The sequence below is a fragment of the Ixodes scapularis genome, unplaced genomic scaffold (genome assembly GCF_016920785.2).
Source record: "Ixodes scapularis isolate PalLabHiFi unplaced genomic scaffold, ASM1692078v2 PGA_scaffold5__190_contigs__length_132052651, whole genome shotgun sequence".
NCBI lineage: Eukaryota > Metazoa > Arthropoda > Arachnida > Ixodida > Ixodidae > Ixodes > Ixodes scapularis.
Genome location: NW_024609880.1, coordinates 50,194,621 through 50,207,225, shown reverse-complemented (window position 1 = coordinate 50,207,225; position 12,605 = coordinate 50,194,621). Strand labels below are relative to the sequence as shown.

At 48.6% G+C, this 12,605-nt stretch overlaps 1 protein-coding gene across 1 annotated transcript; it reads left to right on the top strand.

Moving 5' to 3' along the window:
• The first annotated feature begins 4,837 nt into the window (after positions 1–4,837).
• Positions 4,838–7,315, top strand: LOC121837913 (alpha-L-fucosidase-like). The gene is made up of 2 exons (XM_042293780.1): positions 4,838–5,537; positions 6,403–7,315. The coding sequence occupies exons 1-2, from the start codon at positions 4,915–4,917 to the stop codon at positions 7,169–7,171; spliced, it is 1,392 nt and encodes a 463-aa protein (XP_042149714.1). The 5' UTR covers positions 4,838–4,914; the 3' UTR covers positions 7,172–7,315.
• The last annotated feature ends 5,290 nt before the right edge of the window (positions 7,316–12,605 follow it).

Here is a 12,605-nt window from a genome sequence, read left to right as displayed (position 1 = left end):
CCCGTAATGTCATAAGCGTAAGTGTAGAACAGAGTCTACGTACACCACTGGTCACACTATCATTATACGGGCACGCGTATGTTCCGCTCTCTTTACGAACTTTTTATTAGCTTAATTCGTACATACGTCAAGTCACACCGCTATCGGCGCTCGATGTTTTGTTCGGTTGCGAAGCGATGTGCATACATGAGCGTGCAGTCAGCACGAAATGAAACCCGAACGCCGGAACGCGTGGCCGTTGATACAGGCTGTTTCACCTGGAGGGCCCCTGAGAAGTAAGGAAAATCTGCCGGGGTGCGAGGGTGCGGGTACTACTAAGATGAGCTCGACCCTCGCGAGGCGCGTCTGGGAGTTCCGTGTTTCGCCGGTGAGGCGCTGTACGCGCCGTCATATCCGATACAAAAAGCACAGTCACTCGCTTTGTGTATCGGATTCCCAGCGATATCTCTTCAGCGCTGTCATTCATTATCGTTTTGTGTATCGCAAGGGCGAAATAAAAGTTGAAACATTTCGTGCACCGAAGACCCGTAGTGCTTGATGACGTGTCGCCGGAACCGCACTGGGGCTCCGGTGAACAACGTGCCACGCGCAGTTTCTGAGAAATAGTGAAACGTCATAAACGCAAAATAAAATTCGTTTGTTCGCACGACCATACTCTTCATGAAAAAAAAAAAAAAAAAAGAATGCTGCAACAGACCGACGCGCATGCCTCGGTTTTTATGAGCAATGCGCATGTTTTCGTGCGAGCTAGCTTATCAGTCGATTCTTAAAAAGCGAGGAATCGCTTGCTAACGCTCTCTTTGGTAACCACCGATATGCTAGGCGTATCGGAATAGATTCATCACCCTGTTTGAGCAGGGCCTATCGCAGAGAGCTATATCCATGTTAAGCGGCCGCCCGGTGTCAACCGGGCGACAGCGGGGCGACAGTGCGGCGACAGAAAAGCACCCCGAGTGACGGCGCCTCTGGCGCACCACCGGCGAAACGCGGAAGTCCCAGACGCCCCGCGCGAGGGTTGAGGACACCTTAGTAGGACCCGCACCCTCGCTCCCAGGTGCATTTTCATTAGTTCTCACGGGCCCTCCAGGTGGAGCAGCCCGTATCGATGGCCACGCGTTCCGGCGTTCGGGTTTCATTCCGTGCTGATTGTACCTGAGCTAATTCATCTTGATCATGCTTAGCGAGATTAGGGACCTTTAGAAAACCGCTGCCAGCGTTCAGAGTACCGTACTGCTGGAGCCTTTGAAGCATGTTTTTAAGCCAGCGCCCCGCTGCCACGGTATCACTCGGGCGCGCGCTTAAAAGCATGCTTCGAAGACTCCGGTAGTGCGGTACTCGGAACGCGGCAGTGGTTTGCTAAAAGTCCTTATTGTCTGATAACTCGCGTAATCTTGAACAGACACAATACGCGAATCCGTTTTTTTTTTTTGGAATATGTGTGTGTTTTTATCCTGGGTTTGGCATTAAAGTTGTTAGCCAGCTTGCCTACGATTTACACTTACGTCTTAATATAACGAAGATGTTGCGCTTATGAAATGTTGCATATGTTTTGAGGTATGACAGCTGGAACTACATGCAAGCGCTTTTACAATGAATGAACTTTCAGGAACGTGTCGGCTGTGCAGCGCTAACAAATTAGGGTTTCTCAAAATACGAGAAATCCTTTCTTTATTATTTCTTCCGGCGCTGGTTTCCTCGTTATTACTTAACCTTCACTAGTCACATTGTGGTGCTTATTTACGCCTTATACATCGATTATGAGAGTAACCGCCTGGCAATTAATCAGCCAGTGTTCGTAAACCGGGCAGTACTAGCCAGTTTAAACTGGGCAATATTTAAAGGCGATTATAAAATGGGGCTGGCTCGCCAACAAACTTGGTGTTATGAGGCAAATCTGGCACAAACAATTTCACCACTCTGACGCAGCTCGCTGGGAAAACAGACAATAGAAAGTCGCAAAAAATAACCAGTTTATTTACAACTTCCACGCATTACACTTTTTGATATATTAAAATTAACACTACGTTTTTCTTTTTTTTTTTTTTTTTTTTTTAGCCATACCTTACATGGTCGTATCTGGCGGACCCTGTAGCTGTACTTTATCCTAGCATCCTTGCTGACGCGAACTACCCCCCCCCCCCCTCTTTTTTTCCAGACAGCAACACATAGCAACAGGCCTATCCAAATCGAAGCAGACAGCGCCTGAGATTGCACTCTGGATCTCAATCGGCGTATAACGTGGAACATAACCGGATTTCACTCCGCGTGCCCCCTGCGACGCGTAGTGTACTGACAGAGCTTTCCTCCTTGCTCCTCTGAGAGGTGCAACCCTGCCAAACGAACAAAGACAGTCTTGGCAGTTAATTAGACAGTAACCGTGATTCACGTGGAATATGGTGAAGTGATTCATCCAAGAGACCGCACACCAACTTGTCTCGGAGCATATCGTCCAGCGTCGTCCCCGAAGTCGCAGTGCTCCGACAGTCGACGAAGCTTGGCGACCTAGTCAGCGGTGCTCTCATCCGGTCGCTGGTCGCGTTTCCCGAACTGAAACCGCTGCACGATGACGGACGGCCTAGGGTTGAAGTGAGCCGTCAGCTTTGAGACGATATGCTCGTAGCTTGCATCGGACGGAAGAGCCGGCGAACAGAGGGAACTCTCTCCAGGTACGAAGGCCATGTCGCGTCGGTACCCGGCGCGAACTCGTCGATGGTGCCAAATGTCGTGGCTGCCGCCATAGTGCCTTGCTGGCTGAGCGCGTCCGCTTCGTCCCCCGTTGCCGTCGTCGCTTATTTCTTTACCTCGTCGCCGATGTTATATATTTAAGAGCGGAAGTGTTAAAAGTATATTTACAAGTGGAATGTCTGCCCTGAGGCCTACTCAGTAGCGTTCCATTTGACACGACAATCAGTCGTCGCCTTCTTCTCTCACGTGGCACGCACCTCGTGCAAAGCTTCCTGGCGAGGAACCGAGTCGACATCTATGACCGTTTTAAATTCTTTAAATATTATTAAAGCACCACAATTTTTAGCGGGAGCATTTTTTAACCGTAATCTTTCAAACTACTTTTTATAGTAGCGCCGCTTCGCGGACGGGATTGGAGGCGTATCTGGGCCCGCGAACCGGCCCGACTTTCCGCTCTTTCCCTTCTGTATATTACTCTTTGCTTGCTTGGCTTAAATAGCTTGGCTTAGCTTGGCTGGGTTTATGGCGCCACTTGCGGAGCGCGAAGGTGTTAGCATGACACGCTCCTCCTGCTGGGGGCTGAGTCGAATGGGACGGCCGGTGGAGCATCCTGGAGGCCATGACTAAAGAAGAAGAAAATGTATTCACCGTTGGTCACAATAGGAGGTATTCACTGGACGCCATCTTTGAGGGCGATGTTTAGAGCGCATGCTCAGAACGAGCTCACAAAAATAGCCTGCTAAGACCGGCAACCTTGATGGTGCTAAATGCACGCTCCAAAAAGACTGCGGAAGCTCGCCGTCAGCACGCGCTCAGCAGCAGCGCACACGGATATGGTCGCCAGTGAATACTCCCTATAGTGAAGTGCCGCGTCGTGCCGCATAATGAATTTGGGCACGGCACACTGAACACAACGCAACGGATACAGGCTGCAGTGAAGCAATATTGTAGGACTGTGTAGCCCCTCGGCGTACTTCTTCTTTCACCTTCCCTGTAGTGCAGGGTGGCGCCGTTATCCACTGATCGATGGCCCTCCGGCGCCCGCTCTAACCCTCCACAGCTCCGCATGCTGAATCACCGAGTCACTTTCGCAAGTGCGATCGGGAGACATACCTCTTCTTGCCCACCATAATATACTTTGTTTCGCCTTATGATGTACCGCAGGAAAGGCTACAAGCGCGAGCTCCTTGCTCTGGGGCCCATCTCGGCGGCACAAGCTCTCGTGACTTAAGAGCGGCTGCCAACGCTATGAGCTCGCGCTTCTAGCCTTTGCTGCGGTACAACATAAGATGAAACGGAGCATAATAACGGTCTTTTTTTTTTTAGGGCTGATGAAGGAAGAAGCTGAAGATACTATCAAGCGAAGGATATATGATTCCAGTACGTTCGAGACGTCGGTGTCTTTAATCTCATTTTCAAATATTTGATTCACAAAGGTTTTTCGATGGCTGAATTTATATCTGTGAGCTGTCTTTTATGTTTTATGTGTTATATCGTTCTATCAGTTTTGATATATCCATAAATCAATTTTGAATGTTTTTTGATAAGCAGGGCTACATCAACATATTTATTCATATTACCCCTAAAGGCCCTCGTGAGAGGGTATTACATACAGGAAGTCCTCTCACCGTGAGAACCTCTGGCTCTTGCCGGCATAATTACGGTACATATTGTCTCTCTCCATCCTGTTTAGTCAACAATGGCGTTCTTCCCAGTGATTATCCTTGTTTACTGCGCGTTGACTGCCCCACGTTTCGGCACCATTTGTTTCAAATGAAGAATTCCCGGGTTCATCACTCCGGCATGGAGTAATCGCGGACACCGACACCTACCTATAATAGTTTAATGGCGACTAATAATAATTAAGAAAAAAATCCTTTTTTTATATTTTTATGTATATACACCAACAAAGTTTCCGTCTTCTTCCTCGCCTTTCTTCCCATCTCCTTCTGTTGAAATTTCAACCTCCACTCTATCGGGACTTTCGTCCTCGTCCTCATACTTTGGATAAAGAAGTTGACGACAGTCTCTATTTTCGCCACAGGACAGATGCAGATATGTAATCGCTTCTCCTCGTCGACCGCAATCACGAAGCGGCGGTTCCCACCTTATCATCGGTGGGAAGCCTATTCCCCCTCATTGATACGTCGTCGCCACCGAGAAATCAGTCGAAAGCGAAGCGGCATCCCACATTAACAACTCCCTTTGGAACAAGTGTCTGTGAGAACTATGAGACCTTCCTGCATCGTGCTGTTTCTTGTAGCCGGAGGGGTACTTGCAGACGCCGGGCGCTATTCTCCAGACTGGAGTTCTCTGGACACTCGGCCGTTGCCTACCTGGTACGACGATGCCAAAGTCGGCATCTTCCTACACTGGGGAGTATTCTCGGTCCCCAGCTTTGGAAGCGAGTGGTTCTGGTGGCACTGGCAGCACGACATGAATGTCGCGTACCTGAAATTTATGCTTGAGAACTACAAGCCCGGCTTCACCTATCCGGAGTTCGCGCCCCAATTTACGGCGCAGTTCTTTGATCCGGACCGCTGGGCGGACCTGTTCTACAAGTCTGGAGCTAGGTACGTGGTGTTAACGAGCAAGCATCACGAAGGGTACACGCTGTGGCCATCGAAAGTGTCTTGGAACTGGAATGCTGGGGACGTCGGGCCCAAGAGGGATCTGGTTGGTGACCTTGCAGCGGCCATTCGGAAGAAGGGAGAAAAAGTTCGCTTTGGTCTGTACCATTCGCTTTATGAGTGGTACAACCCGCTTTACCTCGCTGACAAAGCTGCCAAGTGGACAACGAATGACTTTGTCAAGGGAAAGACCATGCCGGAGCTCAGAGAGGTTGTCGAAAGGTAAATGTTGCCTTATTGTATCCCATTGTTTTGTGTGTATGTGTGTGTGTGTGTGTGTGTGTGTGTGTGCGTTTTTCTTTTCTCTGATCGGTATGAACAGTATTCACTCAAAATATTGAGTATCTTGTTGTGGGCCCGTTTCAGAACGACGAGGTGTAGGAAACATGATGAATTGTCTAAATTTATGAAAACCGATAGGACAAAACGTTTTAAGTATCGGGTCATTCATTGTAAAATAACAGGTATATAGAAAGCGGTAATCATTACAGCTTTCTATTTATAGTAAGTGTTCTTTTACCAAATTCTGTAATTTGGTTAAGATAATTGCTATCTTGGGGCCCTGGTGGAAAGTTAGTTATAACTTATAACGTCTCAGTTACAGAGTTATTCCAATAATACCGTGTGGTCTGTCATAGCAGAAAATACTTGATCGATATAATGTCACTTCTTGCGATAAAGTAGAGGTGTACGACAACATTTTGTGTCGGGCTATTCCTGCTTTTTGCAAGAATTGTAAACTGGCATTGCGCTTTTTTGATATGGCATGGACTTAGAACGTCGCTACTTCCCAGTCCCCCCCCCCCCCCCCCCCCCCCGGGCTCGTAGAAAAGTATCATCTTCGGATACGATTAAAAAATATGCAGATATTCGTCTGACCGTCTGATATGTGTTAATGTCTAAATGTCTTATCCTCGAAACTTTTTTTTTTTTTTTTGCAACGTCCACTACATGAAGCCGTTTCCAAGAGTTATTTCTTAATTTCTTTGCTTAGTTTACTTCGTTGCGCATAAAAAATATTTAGACGATCGTATCGATTCATCTCTGAAGTTACAAATATCCTAATGCCACGTTAAAAAAAATTCAGGTACAAGCCGGACGTCATCTGGTCCGACGGAGACTGGGAGGCTTCAGACACCTACTGGAACAGTACTGAATTCCTAGCTTGGCTCTACAACGACAGCCCAGTGAGCTCCAGCGTAGTGGTCAATGACCGTTGGGGCGTTGGCATACCCTGCAAACATGGCGACTTCTACAACTGCAAGGACCACTACAACCCAGGAGTACTGCAGAAGCACAAGTGGGAGAATGCCATGACCATCGACAAGGAATCGTGGGGATACCGGAGGAACGCGAAGCTAAGTGACTACCACACCATCGAAGAACTTCTTGAAGAGTTGGCGAGAACCATAAGCTGCAACGGCAACATCCTCATCAACGTAGGGCCCACCAAAGATGGCATCATTGAACCTGTTTTTGAAGAGAGATTGCTTCAGCTGGGCAGATGGCTGGGTGTGAACGGTGAGGCTGTTTACGGTTCAAAACCATGGAGGTACCAGAATGACACGCTTACGCAGGGAATCTGGTACACAGCCAACAAGGACATGGATGCGGTATACGTATTTGTCCTCAAGTGGCCGAAGGCCAACAAGCTCTCACTAGAAACGCTCGAATTGTCACCTGGAGCAACGATCACCATGTTGGGCTTTGAGGGTGACCAGCTCGAGTGGCATCACAACAAACGTGGGAAGAGTGCTACCAGTTCGAGAAAGCTGACCATCGAGCTTCCATCACTCACCCCGGATCTCCTGCCTACACCGTGGGCTTGGGTGCTCAAGATTCAGGGGGCACTCTAAATACGACTAAAAGTAACGTCGCTCTAGATTTTCTCACGCTAATGAGTCAGAACAATCGTCTTAAATAGTATCGTATCACCTTCTGTATTACGGTGTTTGGGCCTTGAAGAGTATATTAAAGCTATGATTGGGATCAAACAGAAATGAGCCTAGCCTTTGTGAGAGACTTCATGAAGGAAAAAGTTTCGGTCTTGCTGGTTGCTGCTGTTGCCGCCCTTGAGTCTCGGTAGACCATTGATGTCGTTGCTTCTGAACGTTTGTTGGCACTTACCAGAGATGGAATTGGCGAAGAATCTGTATGGTTTGTGGATCTTTCTTCAGTTCGTTAGGAAACTTTGTTCTCTTTTTAGAGTGGTGTACAAACGTCAAAGAAGTATACCTTTTTGCAAATATGCTTACGAAATAAAGAAGTATCTAAATAAATTTCTTGCTCAGTGATCTAATACAAGACAACTTAATGTCAATAAATATCTCAAGAGATTAAATAGTAATTTAGATTACTTGCAAATTTAAGTTAATTTACTTGCTTGTCCGGTCAGTGTTCGCGTGGGACTCCTGTTTAATCACTGAGGATAGGAATTCCAGCCAACCGCTGAGACAGCACCCTTATGGCACTCTCTCGTTACAGGGTTGCTTTACCGGAAACTGCTGTAGAAGCCAGCTATGTAACAGATTCTGGGTTAAAAAGTGGCATTTGCACTACGCTCCTTGGAAACAGGTCTAACTTCGGTGTAATTTAAAAATATTGTGGACGAGTGCGCTGGCCCAGCGCAGCCCGGAGCACATGGGAAAATATTTGATTGTGGGGCATGATCATTCAGGACGTATAATTTACACAGCTTTTTAAACGAATTGGTCGACCAATATGAGCAGCCGATTGGCCCGTAGCAGCGCTGAAATGCCTGGCAGTCCGAAGGTATTGTACTCTTTATTTGGGAAAGTATTAAAGGAGCTGTGCAACGATATTCAATTGGAATGTTTTTCTCTCTACACGAGCTTACTGGCACACCTGGGACTCAAGGATACTCACACGCAACGCCACTGGCCAAGAAACTTCTTTGTTGCGGTGTAATTTCAAGGACAAAAGCGATCATTTTCATTCAATCTCTCCTTCGCAAAATTCGATGACGTAACTCGGGGATCGCAGTACACCCAAGTGACGATATTTGAATGCGGCTCATAGATTGGACCCGAGCATTGCGTGGGCACTCGACTTGGGCTCGTGTCAATTGCTATCTCGAGGAGCATTCGGGTTGTAACCCGTGTCCAATCGCTGCAACGACGACAATAGCCGAGCCATAACAATGTCTGGAACTCAGCGCGTGTCCTGCGCTTTGCCAACCCCAGCGCGTGGCTGTGATCAACATTGGCGGCATATAATCGGCTCCAGATCACGTGGCCGCTTGTTCTGGCTGCGAGTTGAGGGGGTGAATGCTGCTCGTTTTTCTTAAATTTTTTTCTGGGACTTCTATTGCGTGAGGTGAAAAACGAACGCGTGTTTCATAGGTCATTAACGTTAGGGATCTGTTTTACGCGGTATTTGTGCAAAGTACAAAAATTGTTGCATTGCTCCTTTAATTGTGCACATGCAAGCTCTAGGGCGTGTTCACTGGAGGTCATTGCTGTGTGCGCGACTGCTGACCTCTCGCTGACCGAGAGCTTCCACAGTTCTTCTGCAACGTGCCTTTCGCACTACCAAGACTGTCGGTCTTATCAATCTATTAATCTGAGCTCCTTATGAGCATGCGCTCTAAACATCGCCCTCAAATATGGCGTCAGTTGAAATACCCCCTGTAGGATCACGCACGACACAATCTGCTTTCAAACTCTATTGTCTGTCAAGTTTTCCCTTCGGCGGTGTTTTAAGTTCTTCCAACGGTTAATGTCGTCGTTACTTATATTAGTACCGAAAAATAGACACATTTCTTCAAAGTGGCGAAGAGGATCGCCTCGGGAGAAGGAGAAAAGAGTCTCGGAGCGCCGGAAGGAGTGGTAAATCTGGTGAAAGAGGCGAAGGCACGCTATCTTGCGGCGGACGTTTAGTAATGGGAGGTTCAGTTCGTTCTTGAGGGCGGATACACTAATTGACCAATCGTGGAAACGGCCAAACTAGCTCGTGGACAGCGCGATAAAGTGCACAATGGCAAAGTCAGAGCTCATATTTGGCTAAAGCAAAACGAATACTGAAGTTTTCTTTACCTCCGTGTCTTCAGACTTTTGCTCTCCCAGAGACCCGTCCACCTTGAACAGTACCAATAGCACCTGAGAGGACAATTCCTGTGCCTTACATCATAACTAGGGCACCCCCCCCCCCCCCCCCCCCTTAAGCGGCAAACACGCTGAAACTCTACGAGAGTATACGCCGCAATCTGGCAGACGTGTGCGTCTTGGCTCTTGGCGTCGCCGCGTCGCACGCTCGGTGAGACACTGCAATAGGCAGCCGGCAATGGCCAGGCGGCGCCACGAGAGCACTGCACTCAGCGCCACAAGCGGAGGCGTCTCTGTTAATGGGGCGGCCAGTTTTTCCGTCGGGCCGTTGCGAGCGGCGGCGACCCCGATTTCAGCAGTCCCCGTGTGTACCTGCGTCCCTGGTTCTTTTACGCGGTTTTTTAATCAGGAACCTTGCTAGGTCCAAGTGCTGAGAGAATATTCTAGAGTCGTCATTTGGACACCAGTTTGAAATGTCTTCACTACTTGTGGCCGCCCGGCGCCCGATCGGTCTGTGCTTCGCTCGTTTCCCAGGAAGTGACACAATCATTTATGTATACATTGTACATCCCGGTTGCCCGGTTTATCCCGGTTTATTGTACATCCCGGTTGCCTGTCTTCGAGAGCCGGCACTCCGGACCCGCCGACCTTAGTTGTCGCCCGTCGTTCAGAGCTCACAGTCGGAGCCCGCGTCCAGGCCTGCGAATCGCCCTTCCCACGCCAGCGCTGCGTAGGCTAGCTGTTCTGGGCTATCACTGCCAGAGTCTCGCTGCGGAACCACTCGGGATTGTCATGGACTAGGCCAGTATGGTCAGGGTTCGCCGCTTCCGCCGGTCCTGATCCGAACTTCGCTGGTGGAATGCTCCCGGGAATCGCCATGGGCCAGACTAGCCAGAACGGCTCTATCGTTCCTGCCCGGCCCCAGCCTCGTGCAGCACGCTCTTCCTTGCCGGCTGGCCCCCGCTCGCGCCTCGCTCGGCCGTTCTCTCCTCCCGACGGCCACACACACTAGAATAAAATTTGGGTAATTAGAACCAAACTCTGCATGCTGAAGAACCGTACGCACATTGCAAAGCCTGGTGTAAAATGGCAACGGGCAACGAAGTGTACGCGTAAGAAGGATATTTACGCTTCGCACGAGATTTTTCTAAAGAAAAACTTCACCATCCTGCTTTCTGCATGCCGTCACAATTGTTACCAGACTCAGCATTAAATTTGGTTACTGAAACAAACAAAATTTTGTGCTACGAAAATCCATTATTTGAAAACTCGCAGGTTTAGAAGGTTTTGGTTGCGACCACGCGTGCCGAACGGCATTAGGGGTGCCGGAACGGGCCGACGGTCCTTTCGCTTGAAGACCTGATCGCCCGATTCTCGACGTCACAGCGAATAAACAATCGGCACGATTGTTCCTATCGTATTTCCCTATGCGGCTGTCAAAGCGACTCGTAATACAACTTTTAATATGTTATTTTGCCGAGTAGTCTGCAAAACGAGTTAGTCCGACCACTTTCCCGAGCCTGCACACATATTTTCCTTCACTTCCCCCCCAATAGTTTCTGTAAAATTCACTTACTTGATGCGTCGCACTGCAGTAATCCACTTCTGTCGCCATGTCGCTTCCCAAGATCTCGAAGGGAAGCGGTGAAGTTTGACGCTTGAATCACCTTCGCGACTGTGGCCGTCATTCACGCAGCAGTAACAACGTTTATCTTTTGGGGGAACTCTGAGAGGGTAGGCGATATGTTACAGGAACCCGGTGAGGTCGTAGAGACGTGAAGTTGAAACTTACTTTTACGAAAAACATTTCCAAAGAAAAGGGCACGCCGACCCGAGTGCAACGTTCACACGTGGTTTCTGGATGCGTTCGCCCGCTGCACCCGCGACTCGCGCAGGCCTGGACTACCCAGTTTCTTTATTTTGCAGCCGCTAGATGGCGCAACGTGTAGCGCCCAACTGCATTGCAGGTTGCCTATAGAGTAGGCAGTTGGGCGAGTTGGTAGATATTGAACATAATTACAGTTGCGCACACAAGGACTAGGACAGAGAAGAGGAACTGTCTGTCGTCCACTTGTTTCTCTTCCCTGTCCTTGTCCTTGTGTGCGCAACTGCAACTATGTTCGAGACACTGCAATACACGCTGGCGGCGACGCTGACGCGGGCTTGATGGTGCTGCGCAGGGATGTTGGGGGACACGTACCAGATTGCTTATAAAACCCATCATTTCTTTTCACTGGCAAGTACACAGTTTTATCTAAACAATAAATTGCGACAGTCGGTGTTGTATCATACTCAACTTAATAGTATTATTTCTCAATTTGCGCTCGTAAACGAGCTAACTACTTCGATTATGAGCCTACTAACGTCCACAAAGATCTTTGCATTCAAACGCGCGCCTTCTGTGTCCTATTCACAATAAACGTGCCCCCTCTGGTCATGGCTTTGATTGTCGGCCAAGGGCCTGCGGAGAGCACCGGGCGCTACGCAATGTTCGGGTTCATTCTATGAGCCGCAATAAGATATCGTCAGTGGGGGGCACAGCGACCTCCAAAACGTCACAGAGTTTTGCAAAGGAGATACTAAAAAGAAAACGCTCGGCTTTATTATTTTTTTTTTTTTAATTTATCAGCAACAAAGAGGTTTCTTGGTCACTGGCGCTATGTGCGCGTATACTTGGGTCCCACTATTGCCAATAAGCTCGTATAAAGTAAACAAAAAAAAACACACAAAAAGATACCAACTGAATATCGTTGCACCGCCCCATTAAATGGCGATTTCAGCAAGGATTCGGCCCTGTGATCATGACTTAAGGCTGCGGTCCCACGGCAGCCATCTTGAACAAGGCGTTAGTTCAACCAATAGATGGCGACACGCACCCGTGGGGTGGCCGAAACATTGGTTCACAGTGGGATGGCTCGAGCACCATCACGTTCCCCTCGTGGCCTTGCTCGCGCCGCTGCCAGCTGTGCTCAGATAGCTCAAGTACCGTAGCCCAGCAAACGGATGTATGCGAGAATGTCAGGCTGGGTATAAATTGTTCTCTGATATAGGGAGATGCGGTTCGGCGGTTGTAACGGGCTTTCGCAATAAATCTTACCAAGAAGGAATCAAATGTTGATTGACGTGTCAATATTCTATCAATGAAAATTTCCTCTGCAGGAATGCACGCTCAGTAGACTCAACCAGTGGAAGCGGACGTCAAGTAAACTGCTTCGCGATTTACGGT

What these genes read in the sequence shown, in the direction of transcription:
- LOC121837913 (XM_042293780.1), top strand. Translation starts at nt 4,915, where the DNA reads ATGAGACCTTCCTGCATCGTGCTGTTTCTTGTAGCCGGAGGGGTACTT. An exon ending in CTCAGAGAGGTTGTCGAAAG is followed by an intron (nt 5,538 to 6,402) that starts GTAAATGTTGCC and finishes AAAAAAATTCAG; the next exon opens with GTACAAGCCGGACGTCATCT.